Source organism: Cimex lectularius, unplaced genomic scaffold, assembly GCF_000648675.2.
Source record: "Cimex lectularius strain Harlan isolate CLEC.00 unplaced genomic scaffold, Clec_2.1 scaffold45, whole genome shotgun sequence".
Taxonomy (NCBI): Eukaryota; Metazoa; Arthropoda; class Insecta; order Hemiptera; family Cimicidae; genus Cimex; species Cimex lectularius.
This window is the reverse complement of record NW_019392634.1, coordinates 1,003,990-1,022,788: the sequence shown is the minus strand read 5'-3', so window position 1 is coordinate 1,022,788 and position 18,799 is coordinate 1,003,990. Positions and strand designations below refer to the sequence as shown.

Genomic DNA, 18,799 nt, shown 5'->3' with positions numbered 1-18,799 from the left:
TAGTGGAAGATAAAGAATGGAAGCTGGAACCCACCAGCTCTTCAAACACCAATCCTACACAGTCACCTACATAGGATATACTCGGAATATTTTTAATTTGCTGAATTCTAGGCTGACGCTGGGTATTGGTGAGGAATGATTTTTTTTACAATTTACTTTGTTCAGTTTGCTAAGACCAGCAAGCTTTCGCAAAAGCTATACCTAAAAGGATATCCATCCTCCTAACTGTAATAAATATGAACATCTACTTCCGTAAAAATATAGATCTAGAATTATAACTATGCCATAATTGTTAACCTTATGAAATGTTAACAGCTTCAAAGTCCTGATGGAGAGGAAGAGGACATATTCATTGAAAACTTGACTAAGGAACTGAGTTGTTTTTTTAATTGGCCTTATCTCTGATTTTTTAATACAAAATTAAAATAACTAAATAATCTTCTTGTAATTGGGTTAATTAAATATTAAAGTGTGTTACTGATAACCTCCAGCAATATATAAAATAAAAAGAATCATAGTCGAGGGGTATCATTATGAATAGTTTGAGATTTACATAAATGTGTGTAGGTGTCGCATTGTTTTCAATGGAGATTTCGATATTACAAGCGTCATCAACGTTCATAGTCATAAATTTCATTCTATTGGAGTAATTATAACTTGTTTTTCTTATTAGACAGCAAAAGGATCAATATAATTAATTGTTTTTTGAGTCGGATTCAAACAGGATGAATATTGCAGGATTAAATGAAGGTGTTATTTGATTATCTGATTTTTCTTGTCGTGTGTTGCAACTGTGAAACTACATAACCTTTTATTACCGCGGGGGTGAGGGGTGCGTGACGATTCTTTGGAAAATGTAAAGGAACGAATCATCGGGCGCATTTTATAGCAACAATAACGTCTTGTGTGCCTTTGGACTGAGGGAAAGCGTCTTTTTTTGTTGGTCCCACCGCGAGAAACGCCCATGATTTCAAGAGGTCGTGTGGAGCAACCCGGCTTTAGACCTTGTAATTATATTTTATGCTTTGAAGAGTTTGAACGGGGAAAAGTTACGAAAGCGAAATTCACTAACGCAAGTTCGGTCAACAACCGTCCCGACGATTGGAGTGTAGTAAATAGCAAAAAGAAATTAACAAAGCAATATCTATAAAGGGGTTTTTGAGGCCTAACGATACTTTTATGATCTCAAAAAAATATAAATTGAAACTATTATTCAACTTTTACCCAACAAATCAGTGTTGAATCTAAATTTTACAATTCTAATCATCTAGAGGATCTCGCATGGTTTCCTGTGATAGTTCGTCAAAACAAGACCTGACCGACTCAACAATTCTTTCCAAATTATAAAGTTTCCTAAAGTGGATTAAAATTTACTTGAAACAACGTAGTCGGTGAGCGAGAATAGGTAACACTTTGAGTACAAATAAAAATAATTGAATATGGGATACCTCAGGGGTCTGTATTGGGGCCTTTTGTTTTGCTGCATCTTAATGATCTGTAGTCTCAGCACATCCTTTGCCCATATGGTCCATACCGCCGATATTTTTTTCGTATAATCACACCAAGCAATATATTGCATATAAGCGCCAAATCCAAAATGACCTGTTATTTCTATTAGCCAAAGCCCTCTTGAATGTAAATAAAAATTACAGCACCTGGTTTTGTTTGGTTGGATTGATCCTTGTGTTAAAGGTTTTAAAATTAAAATAGAGGACACGTAACATATCTTTGTGTTAGTACAGATGACATTTTAAGTCTAAAAAAATTAACCTAAACAGTCCCGAACCCTAATCTAAACTAACCTGTTCCTAATCATAACCTTATATATTATATATAAGGTTATAACCTAACTATAAACTAACTGTCCCTAATCCTAACCCTACCTAAAATATAATCTCACCCATCCTTAACCCTAATCCTACCACATGTATCTTGCCCGTCCCTAACCGTAACCCTACCTATCCTAAGCAAACCTCCTCCTAACCGTAACTCCACCGAACATAACTCTAGCCTTCCTAACCGTAACCTCACCTAAATTAACCTAACTCCTTTCTAATAATAACCCTACCTAACCAAAACTAATCCTTTCCTAACCCTAACCGTACCTAACTTAAACTAACTCCTCCCGCCGAACCCTACCTAACCTAATCAATTCTAACAAAACTCACCCCCACCAAAAAAAAAAATCCATATTGAAATGTGACAAACTCCATTGTAGCCAGTAAGATTTATGTTTATATACAATAGGCTGCAATACGAATTTCTACCGTTTTCCTATATATTTGTGTTCAGAACACTTAGATAATTTTTAATAGAGTATGTAATTATATAGATAAGATTAAAATTATTTTATTTTTAAAATGATTTTTTTTTTAATCAGAACCTAAATAGTTTCATGAGACGCCCTCCAATATTAAGCTAGTATTGCCAAAGCATTGATTCAATGTGCTTTTATTTGAATTTACTAGTTATTGAATTTTTCGTATATGTATTTTCCGATGTCACTCCATAAACTATGTGTATAAATTGTAGTTCTCCCTTCTCGACTTTTAATATGATGTACAAATAGTTTTATTGTATCTCTGGTCTATTATTTTTATAAAAAGGTACTAAAACTTGTTATGGTTGCTTTTACAAACATTACGTCATAGAGTACCTGCACACAACCTGTTGTAAGGTACAAGTCGGGTTATTTTGTGTACTTGTTATGTTTAAAAAAAAATTAAGGAAAAAACCAATTATTTTTTCAAAAAAGCCTCCAATCCTGTGTCCTATTTCGAAATCGTTTGAAATGAGTCAACACTGGACCTGCTCCTAACCAAACTAGCACCTATAATGACTTTTTCCTTGTTCGAACATTTTTCAACTTAAATAGTTAAACACTTCTAACCAGCCAATAGACTGCGGATATAATAACATGTAATTAATCGAAATAACAGATAAAGAAAATAAATAGTGTGTGTCTATTTTATAATTTGAAAAAAATTATTCGTGCTATTGAAGGCATAACAGAGGATTTCACTAAAATGTATTTACTACTGCATATTTATGTACTGCAATACGGTATGTACAATAAATTAGTTTATCGTAAGAAAGCAACATCAAAGCATTGTCCAACGTGTTCATTTAACTATTACCAGTTTGAAGAAGATCACATCTATTTAGCTGTTAATAAAGTGTTAATTATTAATTCCTTAATATCCAATTTATAAACAATTATTAAAGTTAACTATAGAGGAGATTCCTATACACTTCAAAAATACTTTATTGTGAAACAAGTATAAATATAAATTTTTAAATAAATAATAAATAAATAAAACATAAATTTTTTAAATAATTGTTTTTAAATTCACTTCATCACTTTATTTTATTATTGTCTATAAATTGTATAAAAGAAAAATTACAAAATTGTAAATTTTGGTCAATAAATTAAAATCCTGTTTAAACGGTCTAAACTTGATTTCAGTTTCAAAATCTAGGTCATACATATAAAGATTTTATAAATTTTTAAGGGTTACTTTACTTACAAAACGTACTTAATATTATAGTAAGGAATTTTATGATTGTGAATTATGTTTTAACTTCAAATACTTTCACCAGGAAGTGACTATTCTAATTTGACTCAGTGTTTGCGGCTTTAACCGACCGACCTCATAAAAATGAAACATTATTGCCCTCAACGTGAGATAAGAGTGAAAAGAGGGTAAAACATTAAATAAAATTTTCAAAATTGACAATTGGAAGAGGATGTAATCCCTAGGGTGAGAGGCACGATACCTCGCCGGATAAGATAAAATGATCCAACGAAACCCTATCGGACCTGTAACAACGGTACATTTCGACTACGAAACGGCACTTACAAGAGTCGGTCCCATAATGTGGGCGTCGCATGGACCACTTGATCAAGTCAGAAAGTCCCCTGGTCCAAACAGAAAATAAAGTTAAAAAGAACAATTAAATGACTATGCTAGTGCCACACCTACACCGCATTCCAAAAGATCCACTGTCAAACTGATTACCATGATCCTTGAAATTACCGACACTGTAGAAATAAGCAGATGTCATCCCGTATTACGAAACGAATATTGAGCTTTCTAAACATTTGTTTCATCTCAGTCATTCTTTGCTGGAAATGAAGAACAAAACAAAAAGGAAATATGTTTCTTCACATATCAATAGTCCATATTCTTTCATCCGGCCGCAATTACATGATACAGTGAAACACGCTTCCGACAAAATCTTAAGATCAGAAAGGAAAAAATATTGAACTTACAAATTACATTTTAAAAGCATACTCGGTAAAGCAAGACAGTAGTTGCTCAAGTGGACGAATTGTAATTCGGCGCATTTGATCCAGTTAATGTCCAGTCAACGGCCTAACGGAATGTTGTAAAACATCAATATTTCTCAATTTCTGTTGCCTCCGTCCAACTTTGAACTGGAACGAGAGAATATTTCCATTGTGCTTTTAGCAGAAAAGTAAGAGGTTTATATTTTCTTGTCTATGCTTTTCTGCGTACATTGGCGATGTATCAATGAACGATTTTAATTGTCGGTGAAGAAGAAAAATATGACATTCATTTGATCAATTTCGGGGTTTCGTTTAACGTAAAAATTGGCTAAGCTTGAAATAAAGCCATTGATATTATAAGACAGAAAAATTAGAAAGTGTAGCGTTTCCGAAAATCTACGAATCGGCATGGAGACAAGTAAATCAGTTTATTTTTTTTTACGTTTATCGACCATGGATTTTAGAATAAGATTCAACACAAAAAAGGAAGACTTGAAATAATGATCGACGTAACTATAGAAAACCATTGAAGTCGAATGCAAGGAGAAGAACTGGGAAAGGACTGCAGCGTACCGTGAAATGTACCGGTGCCCCACCCGGTCCAAAACTCGAGCCTGTTACGTGCCCTGCAAGCTATATAAACTGGCGACCCAATGTACCGCAGCATCAGTCAATCGACAGCCGAAGACAGAAAATACAATGTCGAAGGTAAGAGACCATAGAGTGAAAGTTTCAGTGAAGAATCGCGGAGTGTTCCTGTGAATCGGAAATTGGGGACGTCATTAAAATTGCGGATTTTATTTCAGGGATTAACGATAGCAGTTGCGTTAGCGGTGGTCGGTTGTATTACGGCTTATCCCCAGCACGGTGGTTACGGAGGCGGTTTCGGCGGAAGTTTAAGCGATGGCGGAGCCTACGGAGGCGGCCACGACGCCGAAGGAGGTGGCGGCGGATACCAGAGCGACCACGGACACGGACATGGACACCACGTTGACTATTTCGTGAGTTAAATATAACAGATTTTCAATTATTTTGCGAGTTTTTTACAATAAATTGGTGTTGAAGGCCCCTGCTCATTACGCCTTTGAATACGACGTCCACGACCCCCACACCGGCGACGTGAAGAGCCAGCACGAGACGAGGAAAGGCGATGATGTCAAAGGGTTCTATACTCTGAAAGAAGCCGACGGCACTGTCAGAGAAGTGCACTACACAGCTGATAAACACAATGGTTTCAACGCAGTCGTCAAAAGGACCGGACATGCCGTCCATCTTCAACATTACGGTCACGGAGACGAACACTGAACACCTCCGTCTGTCCAACTACCCTCTAGTCCCATTGCGGCTCTAACGGATTTATTGTTTCATTATTAGTTGTTGCATTTTTATTATATTTTATCTTTTACATCTTAATTTTATTTATCCCTGACGAATCACATTTGACGAATGCACTGACCATTATTGCCTTCTGATGACCAGTTTTACACCGCGTCGTTCCCAATACTAACCTCCTCAAATTTACTACTCGTCATGGGCCATTTTTGTTTTTATCGATGTACATTTCTCCAGAACAACCATCATAAACTAAATGATCCTTGAACAACCTATGAGATTGGCGGACCCATAAATTGTCTGATAGGACTAACAAGTCGTAAATCGTCCAGCTGAAGGTAAAATTAATAAACCTTACTCTATTTTTTGTTTAAACATCGACAGTGCGCTAATAGTATGTACAATAAAATTGGTCACTGTTTATAAAATAATATAATGTTGTCATAACAGAATAGAATAACATATAAAAACAATTCATTCATGGGATCTCACGGTTCCAACACAAGTTTCATTATCAATAATCTGTTCGAAACATTCAATTTTGCACTGAATTCATAAAAGTAACAAGGTTTTGGGTATTTCTACTAAGAAAGGAAGGCAAGGGACGACGGATCATCAATTTTACTGAAACTGTTTTGGTTATAGTAGGTCGCAAAATATTAGACTTGTCCAAACGCCAAAGGGCTCTCGGAGGAGAGAACAAAATATATTAATGTATAATATAGTACAATAGAGTAATGTACATAATTTGTTAAATATTTTTAAAATATCTTTTTTTTTATAATTCTAATTTTTTTTAAATTTACTGTGTTTTCACTATGCTTCTAACTCTGATCAAGTTTTTTGTTTAAGCTTGAGACTAGAGCGACGTAGAAAAATACAATTAACATTATAAAGTAGGTTAAAAAATTTCTATAACAAGAAACGAACATGATAGTACTTTTTCGCACCGTGAAAAACCCCTGAATATATTTGTGGCCTTCCTTTCACCATTTTTTTTTTCAAAAATCACAAAAACTGTAATAATAATAAAATAAGTAATAACTGTAAAACCCGTCCATCGATTCATAGGATACTTTTTAGGGTTTTAGACCCTTATAAATTGTACGTAATCCCAAAACCCTGGCATCAGTAAATAAATTGTAACCGGAGATGTAAAATAACAGTTTGAGTGGCTTTTATTTATTTCGCCTCATTTAAAATGACATAGGTTTTGTAGATATAGCTTGAAAGAAGAGAATTTAGATTTTCTAGCAATTGTAACAATTGAGAATTTGGACACAATCCAGAGACTTATGATTTTTAAAATTGAACATCGCACGTCGGAGAAATAAAACTTACTGCAACTTTCCAACCTGGCTTTGTGGGGTCTGTCGATCATCCAATATCTATGATCTTTTTTGACAATTTAAACTTGCCATTCTTGTTGCGCGTTCGATTTCTGTTGCCTCGTCCTGCTCTGATTTTCTTTTAAGAGTTCTTCGTCGGTTTTGAACCTTATTCCAGGTTCCTCTGACATTTTGTTGTCCAAACACCTTTTCGCTCGTATCTCGAAAGATATTCTTTATTTTATCCTAGCGTTCAATGGCATTATCTTTATCTGAGAAAGACTGAAAGTATGTCGAAGCTTTTCTCTTTTTTTCGATTTTTTACGAGCTGCTACTACCTTCATTTGGAAATTGGCTGGGAGCAAGGGCAATGCAAGATTGGGCGACCGAAGAAAACGTGGAGACTATCACTGGAAAGTAGTGGAGAGTGGCCAAGAATTGTGCAGCTGACAGAGAGGGATGGAAAAACTTTGTGCTCGCCCTATGCTCCACTGTGAACGACAGGAATTAACTATAAATCTAATAAATTAACTAAAAATCTAATAAATTAACTAAAAATCCGATCACTTATAATACGATCCTACATATAATTTTCATATCCTACGTCGAAACCGAATATAGTCTGATATATAATAACCTTGAAATACAGTTATATGAAAAGGGGAAACTTTATTTTAAAACCAATTATTTAAATATTCAATTTTTTCTCGTCTCCTAAGGCTCATTGGCAAAAATATAAGTAATACTGTAAATAATAATCTATTCTTAATTATAAAACACTCAACAAATTACGAATTTGTATCTCTTTTCTTTTTGATAAAATACAAAATTAAAGTTCGAATCGCTCTTGTGAAAACAATCTGAGTCAGAAAAATTTTATGCCCAAGACTAAGTTGATAAATGTAATCAGCAATTGACTCATCAAAACCAATAGATCTGTGTCAAGATACTGCAAATATTTCTTTCAAAATCTTTTTCTATTATGAAAAATCATTCTTAATTTTAAACAGTGTCTGGCTACATAAAAATCATAGTTCATTTAGTGTTTGTAATGATAAAAGTGCTGGTTGTAACTAAGCCATATGGGTTACAACTAATTACACTTAATTAATCTTTTTATGTAAGGTTTTTGGTTGAAATGAAAAAGCTAGTACCACGAGCGGGATTCGAACCCATGATGTTCGGCTAAACACGCCGCTGCTCTACCACTTGAACTAACTATAATGAAGTTGTATTTCGTTTTACTTATTAAATTCTAAATTAAATATTTAGGGGTCTATTGACCCAATTACTTCTTTCAATTGATTAATCTTTTTATGTAAGGCTGAAAGTTTTTTGTAAGGTTGTAAGGTTGTAGGTTGAGATGGGGATTAGTGTCCGAGTGGATCGAAGTCACGATAGCTCAAGTGATAGAGCACCGGCGTATTTAGCCCGAAGGCCGTAGGTTCGAATCCCGCTCATGGCACTAGCTTTTTCATTTCAACCAACAACCTTACATAAAAAGATTAATTAATTGAAAGAAGTAATTTCGTCAATAGTTATAACCAATTATATCACTAAATTTAATGGGTTATAACAATGTTCAACTATCTTTTTTAAAAAGATAGTTACTTACAAGTTTCTTTAGTTTTCAGATCCGTATTTCCCCCAATAGTCCATCATCAGATGAGGGAGTCCTACAACCTGATGATGAACTATAAGTTTGAAATCCGGATCGTTGAAAACAACTAACTGTAATTAGGAACTATTATTTTAAATAGATTGAACAACACACTCACTCCACGAATTATCATGTCTATAAGGACTATACTGTCCAAGGTGGACATTTTGAAAAATTGAAAAATATTTCTTTGAGTTATAAAAGTGAAGTATGAAAAACCAGTTTGTTCATTTAAGTGTATATGGTAAGAAGGTCCGAAGCTAATTTGTTTACTTTCTCAAGAAAGTTATCGCATTGTGAAACGATTGATCTAATGTGACATACACATTCTTAAAGTTAGAAACTACTTACTTATTAGAGGTAGTGAAGTAGGAAGTCCGGTGTTTTAACCATTTGACCTATGTTTTCCATCATTTTGGCCATGTCCCAGATGATGAAATCAAACTCAGGCCTGCCAAGTGGGGGGCGGAAGTATTTTAATTTATAGAATCGTCATGGAACACTAATTTAGAAACAAACATATACGGTCGTCTGGCGATCGTGGAATAGGATTTGTGACCAAACTCGATTATAAATGAAAATCAACCTCCGTCTTGTGAGAAGAGTCTAATCGCATGGGTATATTTACACTCAACACGTTGGTAATAGAAATTTTTTAATCACTTCTACACTAGGTATTATTTTTGTTTGTTTTTACTTAGAAAATTCAAGTGAAACTAAACATAGGACCCAACAAAATAGCTAGAAAAGTGAGTGAGATAGTAAGGACAAGGCCTTTTGGAATTCCTGACTGACCAAGGTGTTTATAACAAAAGAAGCGATAATTGTCGAAGCAAACGGTATTTTCCGCGTTTCGAATAAAAAGATGATCTTCGATTCTTTTCGAATTTTCGAAAAACGGACGTGCGTCCGTGACCCCTCGCTTGCGGTTTCGAGTTTGTCAAATGTTGGGACACGGTTGAACGGATGGGAATGACAGCGATAAAAGTACAATCTAGTCTGGTCCAATTTTATTTAACCACACCGGTCAGCGTTACAAACATTATAATATTACACTTCCTATATTCGTTTATATTTGGATATAACCGGAAAAATGTTAAAGCCAATCTTCAAGACTGATCCTCTCGCCTCATTCCAAAATCAAGGGTATCTACTTCATTTCTGAATATGTAAATATTTTTAAAAGATAATTTATTTTGTAATTTTATTCTGTCTTTTAAGAACAATTGCACAAACTGCTTTATAATAAAATTGATATTATTGTCATTGATACGATTGACATGGTTCAAATTGATCATCCGTAACGTTAATTACGATGAAACAAATTTTAAAACATAAGAATACCACTGGGAAAACATTTTCTAACTGTTTTCCTGCAATTCTTTCTAATCCAAGAATATTTTTTAATATATTTTAACACCGTTCTCCAGTAGATTTTCCTAATCTGGAGAATTGTCTGGGGGGAAAAAAACAATAAAAGGTTAAATTTAAAAAAAAAATATATATACACTCAATGTAAGTTGGAGGACTTAAAAAAACATGCTCGATAACTTTTTTTGTTACATTTATTTGGTATTTACAACTACAAGTGATGTATTAAGAAAATACGTTCGTATATGTTGAATTATCATTTGAGGCTCGATAACTCGTACAGAAATAAACCAATTATATCTTTCTTATAACTATATGTACAGTTCTCTGGGGTGAATGTGTGCGGTGAGGAAAAGTAAATTTTTAGCGAGAATGGAGAGGGTTTAGAGGAATTTGGAGTAATTTGGAAGAGTGCATATGAGCGGACTTCTTTGTTTGTAATCGCTTGTTGTGCATATTAATTTATTAGCGTGAAATGAGGGGGCCGTTAAAACTCGCCCCAAGGAATATCGAGAATCTGTGGGGGTGTATATAAATCCAGACTTGGGAGCAAAATTAATTTATTAATGAGAATGGAGTGGGTTCGACCACACCACGAGGAATATCGAATGTGACCCGATTTCTACGATTGTATAGGGTGATGATGTATAAATATGTATTACATGTTTAATGCCTATTCTGTAGCTGACAACCTGAGGTACAAATGAGAACTTTTTAGGGTTTCAATATAGTATACATATAAAAACAGATGGTCAGTAAACCAGATCGAGACGCTCAAATGGCCGCAGTTTAAAACAAAATACCAGAAAAAAAGGAAAACACGAAGAGTGCCGGCGATGACCTCAGCTGTTGGTCGGCCCATAAACCTTCCACATTATGTATATTACATACATGACTTTATCGTTTCAATTATGCAGAAAAGTAATTTTGCCCCATAAATGGATTTTCCTGTTTCCTCACACGTAAGAAATAGAGAAACAACGTTAATCACGGCTCACGTACTTTGGAAGAAGTAGTAATTATTAAAACCAATTTCAAAGATAGAGGACCGCCGATGACCTCAACTGTTTGTCGGCCCATAAATGTATATATAACGTACAATTTTAGAGCACACAGTTCATTCACATTTTGTTTTAGCGAATAAAATTTTATAGAAACACATGATTTTTGTGTGATGTGTGTAATGATCTTTCTTATCATTGTGACGTTTATCATAATCGCAAATTAGTCTATTGAATTTTACGACTGTAATGAAAAACTTACTAAATAAAAATCTATCTATTTAATAAATAATAAATACACCAGTTTATTTTCAGCCTGGCCTCATTTTCTGTCCATCATAGTTGATACCGTTTAAATCTGTTGGCGTTGTTTTTTTTATATTGAAAGTTCTGTCTTAGTCCTACTAATATGTAATGTAAACTATGTACTACAAGGTAATTTCTATTATTCTTATTCAGAAAAAAAATATATGTATACTTTTTTTATAGACTTGATTGGGATCCCGGCAGATTTTTCGCGTCGCTTACCTTCCTTCATGGTGAAATTGTTAAAAACACTGATATGAGGCAAAGTCCAAAGCAGCAGGAGGAGCAGGGACCACGATCACGATTTTTCAACTTGTATTAAAAACGTAGTGGGGCAGTGAAAAGAGTATAGGAATAGGTCTTCCCCACACCGAAAACTCTCTCGGCCCCCCTCGTCAGTCGTAAAACATCCATCTGCGGCTTTCTGCCCAAAGTGGGGAAAAATAGAAAAACAAATTGAAACCGGCATCGATAAACCGTCAATAACGTTCAATTGAGAGGAAATCATCAACCAATTGAATTTCAACGGTCATAATCGGCTAAAATAAGACGTTTAAACCTCTCTCGACATAGCATAGCCAATTTCCAAAGACAATGTCCGAGATCCGACTTAGTTTTCAAGCATTTTTAAGATAAAAATAAAATCATGCGATCTCAAAAGTCCCGTGTTTGTTCACGTATCCCTTGTTAATTTTGACACCAAGGCTGCTTCGTGTATTTAAAAGCCATTTCGAACTTGTGACGTTGAAAAACGTTTCGGGTTTTTCTTAGTTTATTATAATTAAATAATGTCCTGGCATTTGACCAAGGGACATTTCAAAATAAGGGGAAAAACGTCAGTCAGATTTAAACATTAGTAAAATTATTTTAAACTTCAAGAGGCTGACTACTGTCCGCCATCTTTGAAAGAAACCTATCATAATGTCTAGTTATTTTAACTGTATTTTCGAAAGAGAGATGGATTTCAAAATATTCCCAGTCCATTATTACTCAAAAATTCAGGATTCAAAAAATCCCTATGGATTTTTAAAAACATAATAGACCGAGCTTTAAAATGTAAATGAGGGTTTATTTGTAATTATTATTGTGTTATTTATCCATCTATTTATAATGTTGATTTGTTTGTTAAAAGTGTTGGCCCTTCTTTATTCTTTATTTTTATATCCTTCTTTTTAATAGTTATATTTTAATAATTGATTTGTTGCATTTTTGTATGTCCTATGCTTGGGTACCTGACCTGTTTGGACTGTAAAAAAATCTAAAAAAATATTTCTCAAAGATATCTATATACTTATGAGATCGATTTTGTTTTTGGAAACTTACTTTTACTTTTTTTTAGAGGTCGGCAAACTACGGTTGCCGCTATTTTCAACCCGCGGCTTTATATTATTATTTACATTTTTTTAAAATTACATGGAAAAAATGTAATTAAAATGGGATGGATTCTATAACGATATAAGTTGATAGATGTAGATTAAGGAGTACAGACATATAGTGTCATCCAAAAATATTCTTAAATTCTGTTTTTTTCTGTTTCCACTTGTTTTTCCTAGCCCTATTACTCAATTTTTTTAACACAGTCGAAACAATCGTTACGAAAAGTCGTGATAACAAAGCGTGAAAATTAAAACATTATTTTTATACAGTTTTTATAAAAACATGGTCTTTATTTTATTGCCTGTTTTATTTAAAACTGAGTATGGATCCAAAGGTAATTTTTTAGAATCTGTTGGTGTTTTAGAATTTTAATTGGTTGGCGGATAAAGCCGACCTGGGATAAGGTATAAACTTATTTTTTAAATTATAATATCAAATTGTTTAACTGAATGTTGTTTAAAATTAGGTTTAAAAATCAATTTTCATATTTTACTGAAATAAAATTTCAATTTTTTACGATTTTTACCATTTACAAGATAAAGTGAAATTATCGAGTTCTGAAGGAAAACTTCAATACCTCCAAAACAAATCGATTGGTTTTTGAATTTCTTTTATAATTTATTTTCGACTGGAAAGGACTTCCAAAGTGTAAAAATTTGATCCTCAAAATTCATTGATTCGTTCTCGAGATATTGAAGTTTTCCTTAGAGCTCGATAATTTTAATTTATCTTGTAACTGGTTTAAAAACTGGATTGAAAATTTAATTGAGTAAAAAATGACAATTTCATTTGTGTTGATTTTTTAACCTACCTTTAATCAACAGCAATCAGTTATACGAGAGACAGACCCAGTAAGTAAGTGACCCTGTGCCAGATCAACACAGTTGTCCGGGGGGGGGGGGAACAAAATTTGTTTTAAATAAATACTTTGGTCCGTTATTTCCTCACTCACCTCCACAGATGTGCTTCAAACCCTTGGCATTTATCGCATGACAGGCACAGTTGACCATTGTCCACTTCTTGTACTTTGACCCCCTGCAATCAATTATTAAATGAGTCATTTACTAAAATTTAATTTTCTTAGTTGGTTCACTGAAATTGTCAGATTTCCTACGGAATAGGACAAAATTTACACACGAAACCATTACTGAAAATGGTGAGAAGACGAAACGCGTCTGACAGACTTTTTTATTTAAATTTATTTGTTGCCTATACATCATCGTATACTATACAAATATATACAACTGATTAGTGTATCACACAGCACAACACTAGCACTGCACTGGTAGAACACATGCTTCGAGGAGCCAGCCATTGCTGGCACTCAAAGTGTTTAATTAGGTGTCAAGGAGGTCCCGAGGCCACCGATGGGTGAGACGACTTGGCGAGTTGTTAGGATGGGGGGAATGAGTGGAGAGGGCTAGAGCAGTATGGTTAGGATGGTTCGAAAGGTTGGTTTAGAATATGGATCGGATCAGTTTGTTGACAAAAGGAATGATGAAGTCTTTGTGGATAGTGAGGTTAGTGACGTAGTTAGGAGCTTAAACGATTGACGATCCATCGATTGGAAGGACTGGATATTGAATGGCTTGGATCCACTCCGTATGTCTATATTGCTCTTAGTAAAGTCTTGTACAGTATTAGCTTTGTCTTAGATGTCAAAGTTGATTTCGGTCTTAGTAGTAGTCCAAGTCTTTTTTTAAGTTGTTGTTCTTTAAGTCTTGTATAGGGATTCCAAGTCAGTGTGCTGTCGAGATATATAGTCTTGTCTTCCATTTTGTACATCAGTCTTCGATAAAGGTGGTGATAATAGTGTCAGGATGTATTGGTCTGACAGACAAAAATTAGGAACGACCTACTGCAGATTTATCGATTAGTTTCCGTACTTCATTCTAGATAAGTTGAAGGGGGTATAAAATGTCATGTTGAAGTTCAACTTTACCTTCTCTTCTGTTTTATTATTTCTCCGACTTTAACTTACTTAGTTGTGACACATACAGAAAAATATTTTTATCGAGAATACGAGGCCGGTGAAATTGAAGGTTATTTAACGACGGAATCATAAAATGTGAAGAATTGTAGGAATGTGTTCAACTCAGCTTGGCATTATTTCTAGCTACATTTCTCGATTCAAGGATTCTACGATTGACTTGAGTTAAACTAAAGGCCTATTGCTAAACCCCTTTTGCGTGTTTTTACCATATTTTACATAACAGACAATATTTTATAAAGTGACGAGCGTGAATGAATAAAGAATTCGCCTATAACAGTATAACATGACACTAATGTCGCCACTTACCGTATCTCTGATTTCCGACATAACAACTTTTGCTTGTATCGTATTTCTTTCTTTGGAGATTTCCACCCATGAGATTGTCGGATTATCGATTATACATTTTCCTTTAACAATCCCCTTTTCGGATTTCGACAAAGAGGCTTCGAAACTGTATCCTTTCGAAGATGTGCTGGCAGAGTCGTTTTTGTCCTTTGTCCCGACTGTGACTTCTATTTCAACGGGTGGGTTATTCTTTTCAGACTGGACTGGTGCATCTAGCATTTCAAGTTCGCGCTGACGAGCATTTGTAAAATCGTTCCTCTTCCGTGTTTCATCTCGAAACGCGTTATTTCCTTTTTCGTAGTGAGAAGGTCTTTTCAGCTTTGACCATTTTTCCTTTTCGGCATCTCTTGGATATGAGTCTGCTTTGTTACACTCAGAGTAGTTAGAACGACCTAAGTAAAACGGTTTAGGTGAAATCTGTGTAGAGCTGTGAAGAGCTCGCAGTTTATCCATTTGTGCGGTAAAGGCTATAGAATCAGATTGCCGTTTATTTCTGTCGTGTCTCCACCAGTTATCAGGCAGAATGGTTCTTTTCGCACTATCGCCATGTAACGGTGTATCCGTTTCTAAATACATGGAGGAAATTCGGTCTGAAACGGAACCGCGTCTTGCATTTTCATCGCGATGTAAAACGGAAATGTTTAAACTATTTCTAAAAGGCGCCGGTGTGATGAAATCGTAGTTGAAAGAACTAGATCGTCTGCTCTTGTCGCGCATTACCACGGTGTTCTCGGCTGCCATAAGACGTCCGACCCGGTCCTCGTTGACGTTCGCGTCTTCTTCAAATTTGTTCACCTTTTTTAACAGTTGTGAAATTTCCGCCTCGAAAAGGGGCACGGACGCGAGGCCCTTTTTCCCATTTTCACCCGGCCCTTCACAATTTTCACCCTCGTTGGACATTATTGAACGGACTTATTATCGCAACTGAAGTGTGTTTCCAATGGGACAGATAAAAACCGAAAATCGATAAGAGTTATCTGACAAAAGTAGCAAATTTCACAACAGATATTTGTAATATTTTATATATTTAAAACTGCTCAATATACAAATAACTCCAACTAACTTCCAGAAGAGACCAAAACCTTTAATTGCAAACGTGCAAGTAACAAGTTTTCTTAATTAAATAAAATAAATTAGAGTGTTAGCATATACAATTTTCAAACAATGTAAATGTTAACTTCTCAAGATATCAGGTTGGATTGCTTTCAATGCCGAGTGTATTGTTCCCTTCGAAAAGAAAATCCATACAATAATTCAAGTTAATATTTGAGCTAAAGGTATTACTTTAATTATAGTTATGTATGTGATTTATTGAACTACTCCAACCACTTGATTTTTTATTTACAAAATTTATTTACACAATTATAGGACAAAACAAACTGTTGCCAGTAATTTTAACTTTTTACTTACATTTATTTTATTATGGTGATAAAAAATCTTATGAAGGGGCAGATATATAAATAAGCCCTGATAAGTGGTTGGAGTAGTTCAATAAATCACCTGCATAACTATTCAATAAACCAACCGAGTGAAACGAGTAACTTGTGATAAATTTAATTAGTTTCTATCATTGAGAGATAATTGTATCTGTAATACTTTCAAAATACTTAAGAAAAACGTGATAAATTTCAAAATATGAGGATATATATGTCTACCGCTCCAAACTGGTTTATCTATTGGACAAAAACGAATTTCATTATTTTTTGCTTTTAAACACCAGTCCTTTCATATCATTTATGCTGCTGACCTACCTACACACCCTAATAACATGTACGCGAACGATATCGCAACTTTGTCATCTAATTTGAATCTTAAGCTACCTCCAACATACAAGAACAGCTTGAGCGAGCAGAAAACTCCCTTTCTACAGACGATTCAGCCATATTCCTACAATGTCCAAAATCCTTGAAAAACTCCTTTTAAAGCGCTTAATACCCATCCTAGGATACTCATAAAATCATACCCTCTCACCAATTCGGCTTCCCTCCTCATAATTCCACGATCCAACATGGTTTTAATGTTGTCGACACTATCTCCTGTGCTTTACATATTAAAGAAAATTGCTTGGGTGCGTCTTAGATGTAGCACAGAATTTTGATAGGGTCTACGACCCGCGTATGGTTTATAAACTTAAATGTTTCCTACCCACTTTTTTAAATCTTATCCTGAATTGACCGCCGCTTAAGAGTGAGGGGCGGAAATAAGATCTTGGAAATCAGACCGATACAAGTCAACGTCCCACAAGGAAGCATTCTTGGTTTCATCATTTACATTATCTACACTGGTTATCTACCTGCATACGGCAAACCAACAAACTCCCTACGCGGATGATACTGCAATTTTGTCTTCTAATTAAAATCCTGTCCATGTTACCTCCAACAAACAAGTACACCTTGACCTTATCGAAGAAAGAGGAAAAACGTACTTAGTGTACATACACATTTAAAAAACAATAACTTCACTATACATTGACACCAAAGGGATACCGATTTTCATTCAAGTCAGATACGAAGGAGTATACCTAGGCAGCAGACTGTCGTGGAATCCACACATAACTTAAAAGACAATATAAGACATGGCCAACAAGGAAGACTGTTAGCCCGAAATCTGTTTTGACGTCATCATTAAACTAACCTTATACAAGGCTTTACTGCGACCACTTTGGACATATGGAGTGGAAATGTGGGGTCCTGCCAAGACACCCAACATCCAGCGCATACAATGAAATGTCAGCTCGTTGCTACGTCACTGATCTACTATCTACAACGACCTCACATTACTTTTCTCAACGATTGGTCCGTTCCTAATTCCAAAATTTCACATTAAACTCTAGATCCGTCCTAACCCCACTGCTCGAGCCCTCTCTACATATACCCATCCCGAGAACACGCCACCCCCGGCCAAATCGAAGATTGCCTCCAGACCTTCTTGCTACCTAATACCTTACACTGAGTGGTGTTAGTGCTGTGATCGTGTGAAAATAAGAGTTATAATCACTTTTGCATTGTGTACCAATATGTATATGGTACAAATAAATAATTATAAAAAATTTCCCTATTTATAGACTTGTTTGAATTGTTAAACACTCAACTTATATACAATCAAATATATATCAAAACTGTATCACTACCTTATTCATAATGTGAAGGAATTGACAATTTTAGGTTCTGTCACGGTAATATATTGTGATTTATATTAATTATACATAATAGGAATAATTGAGATGGAGTGAGTTATCAACTTACTTTTTGTAAAGGATAGTTTTATACAAAAAAAAGATTGAAACTGGTCAACCATGCTTTCCAAAATATGAATTAATGATAATGTTTAGATAATTAAAAAGAGATTAAGCAAAGTTAGCATTTAGCAAGCTTAACGTATTAAAAATAATAATGCATTTATAAAACAAATTAGAGAAAAATAAATAACATGCCAAATCACTGATAGCACTACAGCTTTATAAATAAATAATAAATTTAAAAATTAATCCTAATTAATATAATTTCCAAATTTGAAAGTCAGTTAGTTGCCCTCTAGTGACTGACCATCCAATTTCCAGAAAACAAGCCAGAACTCTGTGAGAGTTTTGAGTTAAATTTCCCCCTATATTAGACTAAAAGTGAACCATGGCTTAAAATATTAATTAAATATACCAGTTGAACATTGGCAAATGCAATGACTGTGTTTATTAATGTGTTTGCATGGGAGAATTGACTGTGCACTTGTGAGAAAGCATTGCACACCATTTCCAAGATCTCAAGATATGAGTTGTTGAGAAAGTCATAAATAGTTTGC

At 34.6% G+C, this 18,799-nt stretch overlaps 2 protein-coding genes across 6 annotated transcripts in view; one reads left to right on the top strand and one right to left on the bottom strand.

Moving 5' to 3' along the window:
* LOC106662754 (four and a half LIM domains protein 2) overlaps positions 1-18,799 on the bottom strand; it is a 159,148-nt gene that overhangs the window by 126,309 nt on the left and 14,040 nt on the right. For 3 of the 5 annotated variants that reach the window (XM_014387023.2, XM_014387020.2, XM_014387022.2), the window contains exon 2: positions 13,619-13,701. Coding sequence is in view for 4 of the 5 variants with exons in the window: in XM_014387020.2 (XP_014242506.1) it covers positions 13,619-13,701 (83 nt within the window). In the remaining variant the exon portion in view is untranslated. Of the gene's footprint in view, positions 1-13,618; positions 13,702-14,965; positions 15,920-18,799 lie in introns of those variants that run through there. The other 2 variants (XM_014387018.2, XM_014387019.2) reach the window with 1 other exon arrangement.
* Positions 4,856-5,696, top strand: LOC106662755 (adult-specific cuticular protein ACP-20-like). Its single transcript, XM_014387026.2, has 3 exons — positions 4,856-4,999; positions 5,098-5,292; positions 5,357-5,696. Exons 1-3 carry the CDS (start codon positions 4,871-4,873, stop codon positions 5,594-5,596), a joined length of 564 nt encoding a protein of 187 aa, XP_014242512.2. The 5' UTR covers positions 4,856-4,870; the 3' UTR covers positions 5,597-5,696.

What these genes read in the sequence shown, in the direction of transcription:
- LOC106662755 (XM_014387026.2), top strand. Translation starts at nt 4,871, where the DNA reads ATGTACCGGTGCCCCACCCGGTCCAAAACTCGAGCCTGTTACGTGCCC. An exon ending in CAGAAAATACAATGTCGAAG is followed by an intron (nt 5,000 to 5,097) that starts GTAAGAGACCAT and finishes ATTTTATTTCAG; the next exon opens with GGATTAACGATAGCAGTTGC. An exon ending in GACACCACGTTGACTATTTC is followed by an intron (nt 5,293 to 5,356) that starts GTGAGTTAAATA and finishes TTGGTGTTGAAG; the next exon opens with GCCCCTGCTCATTACGCCTT.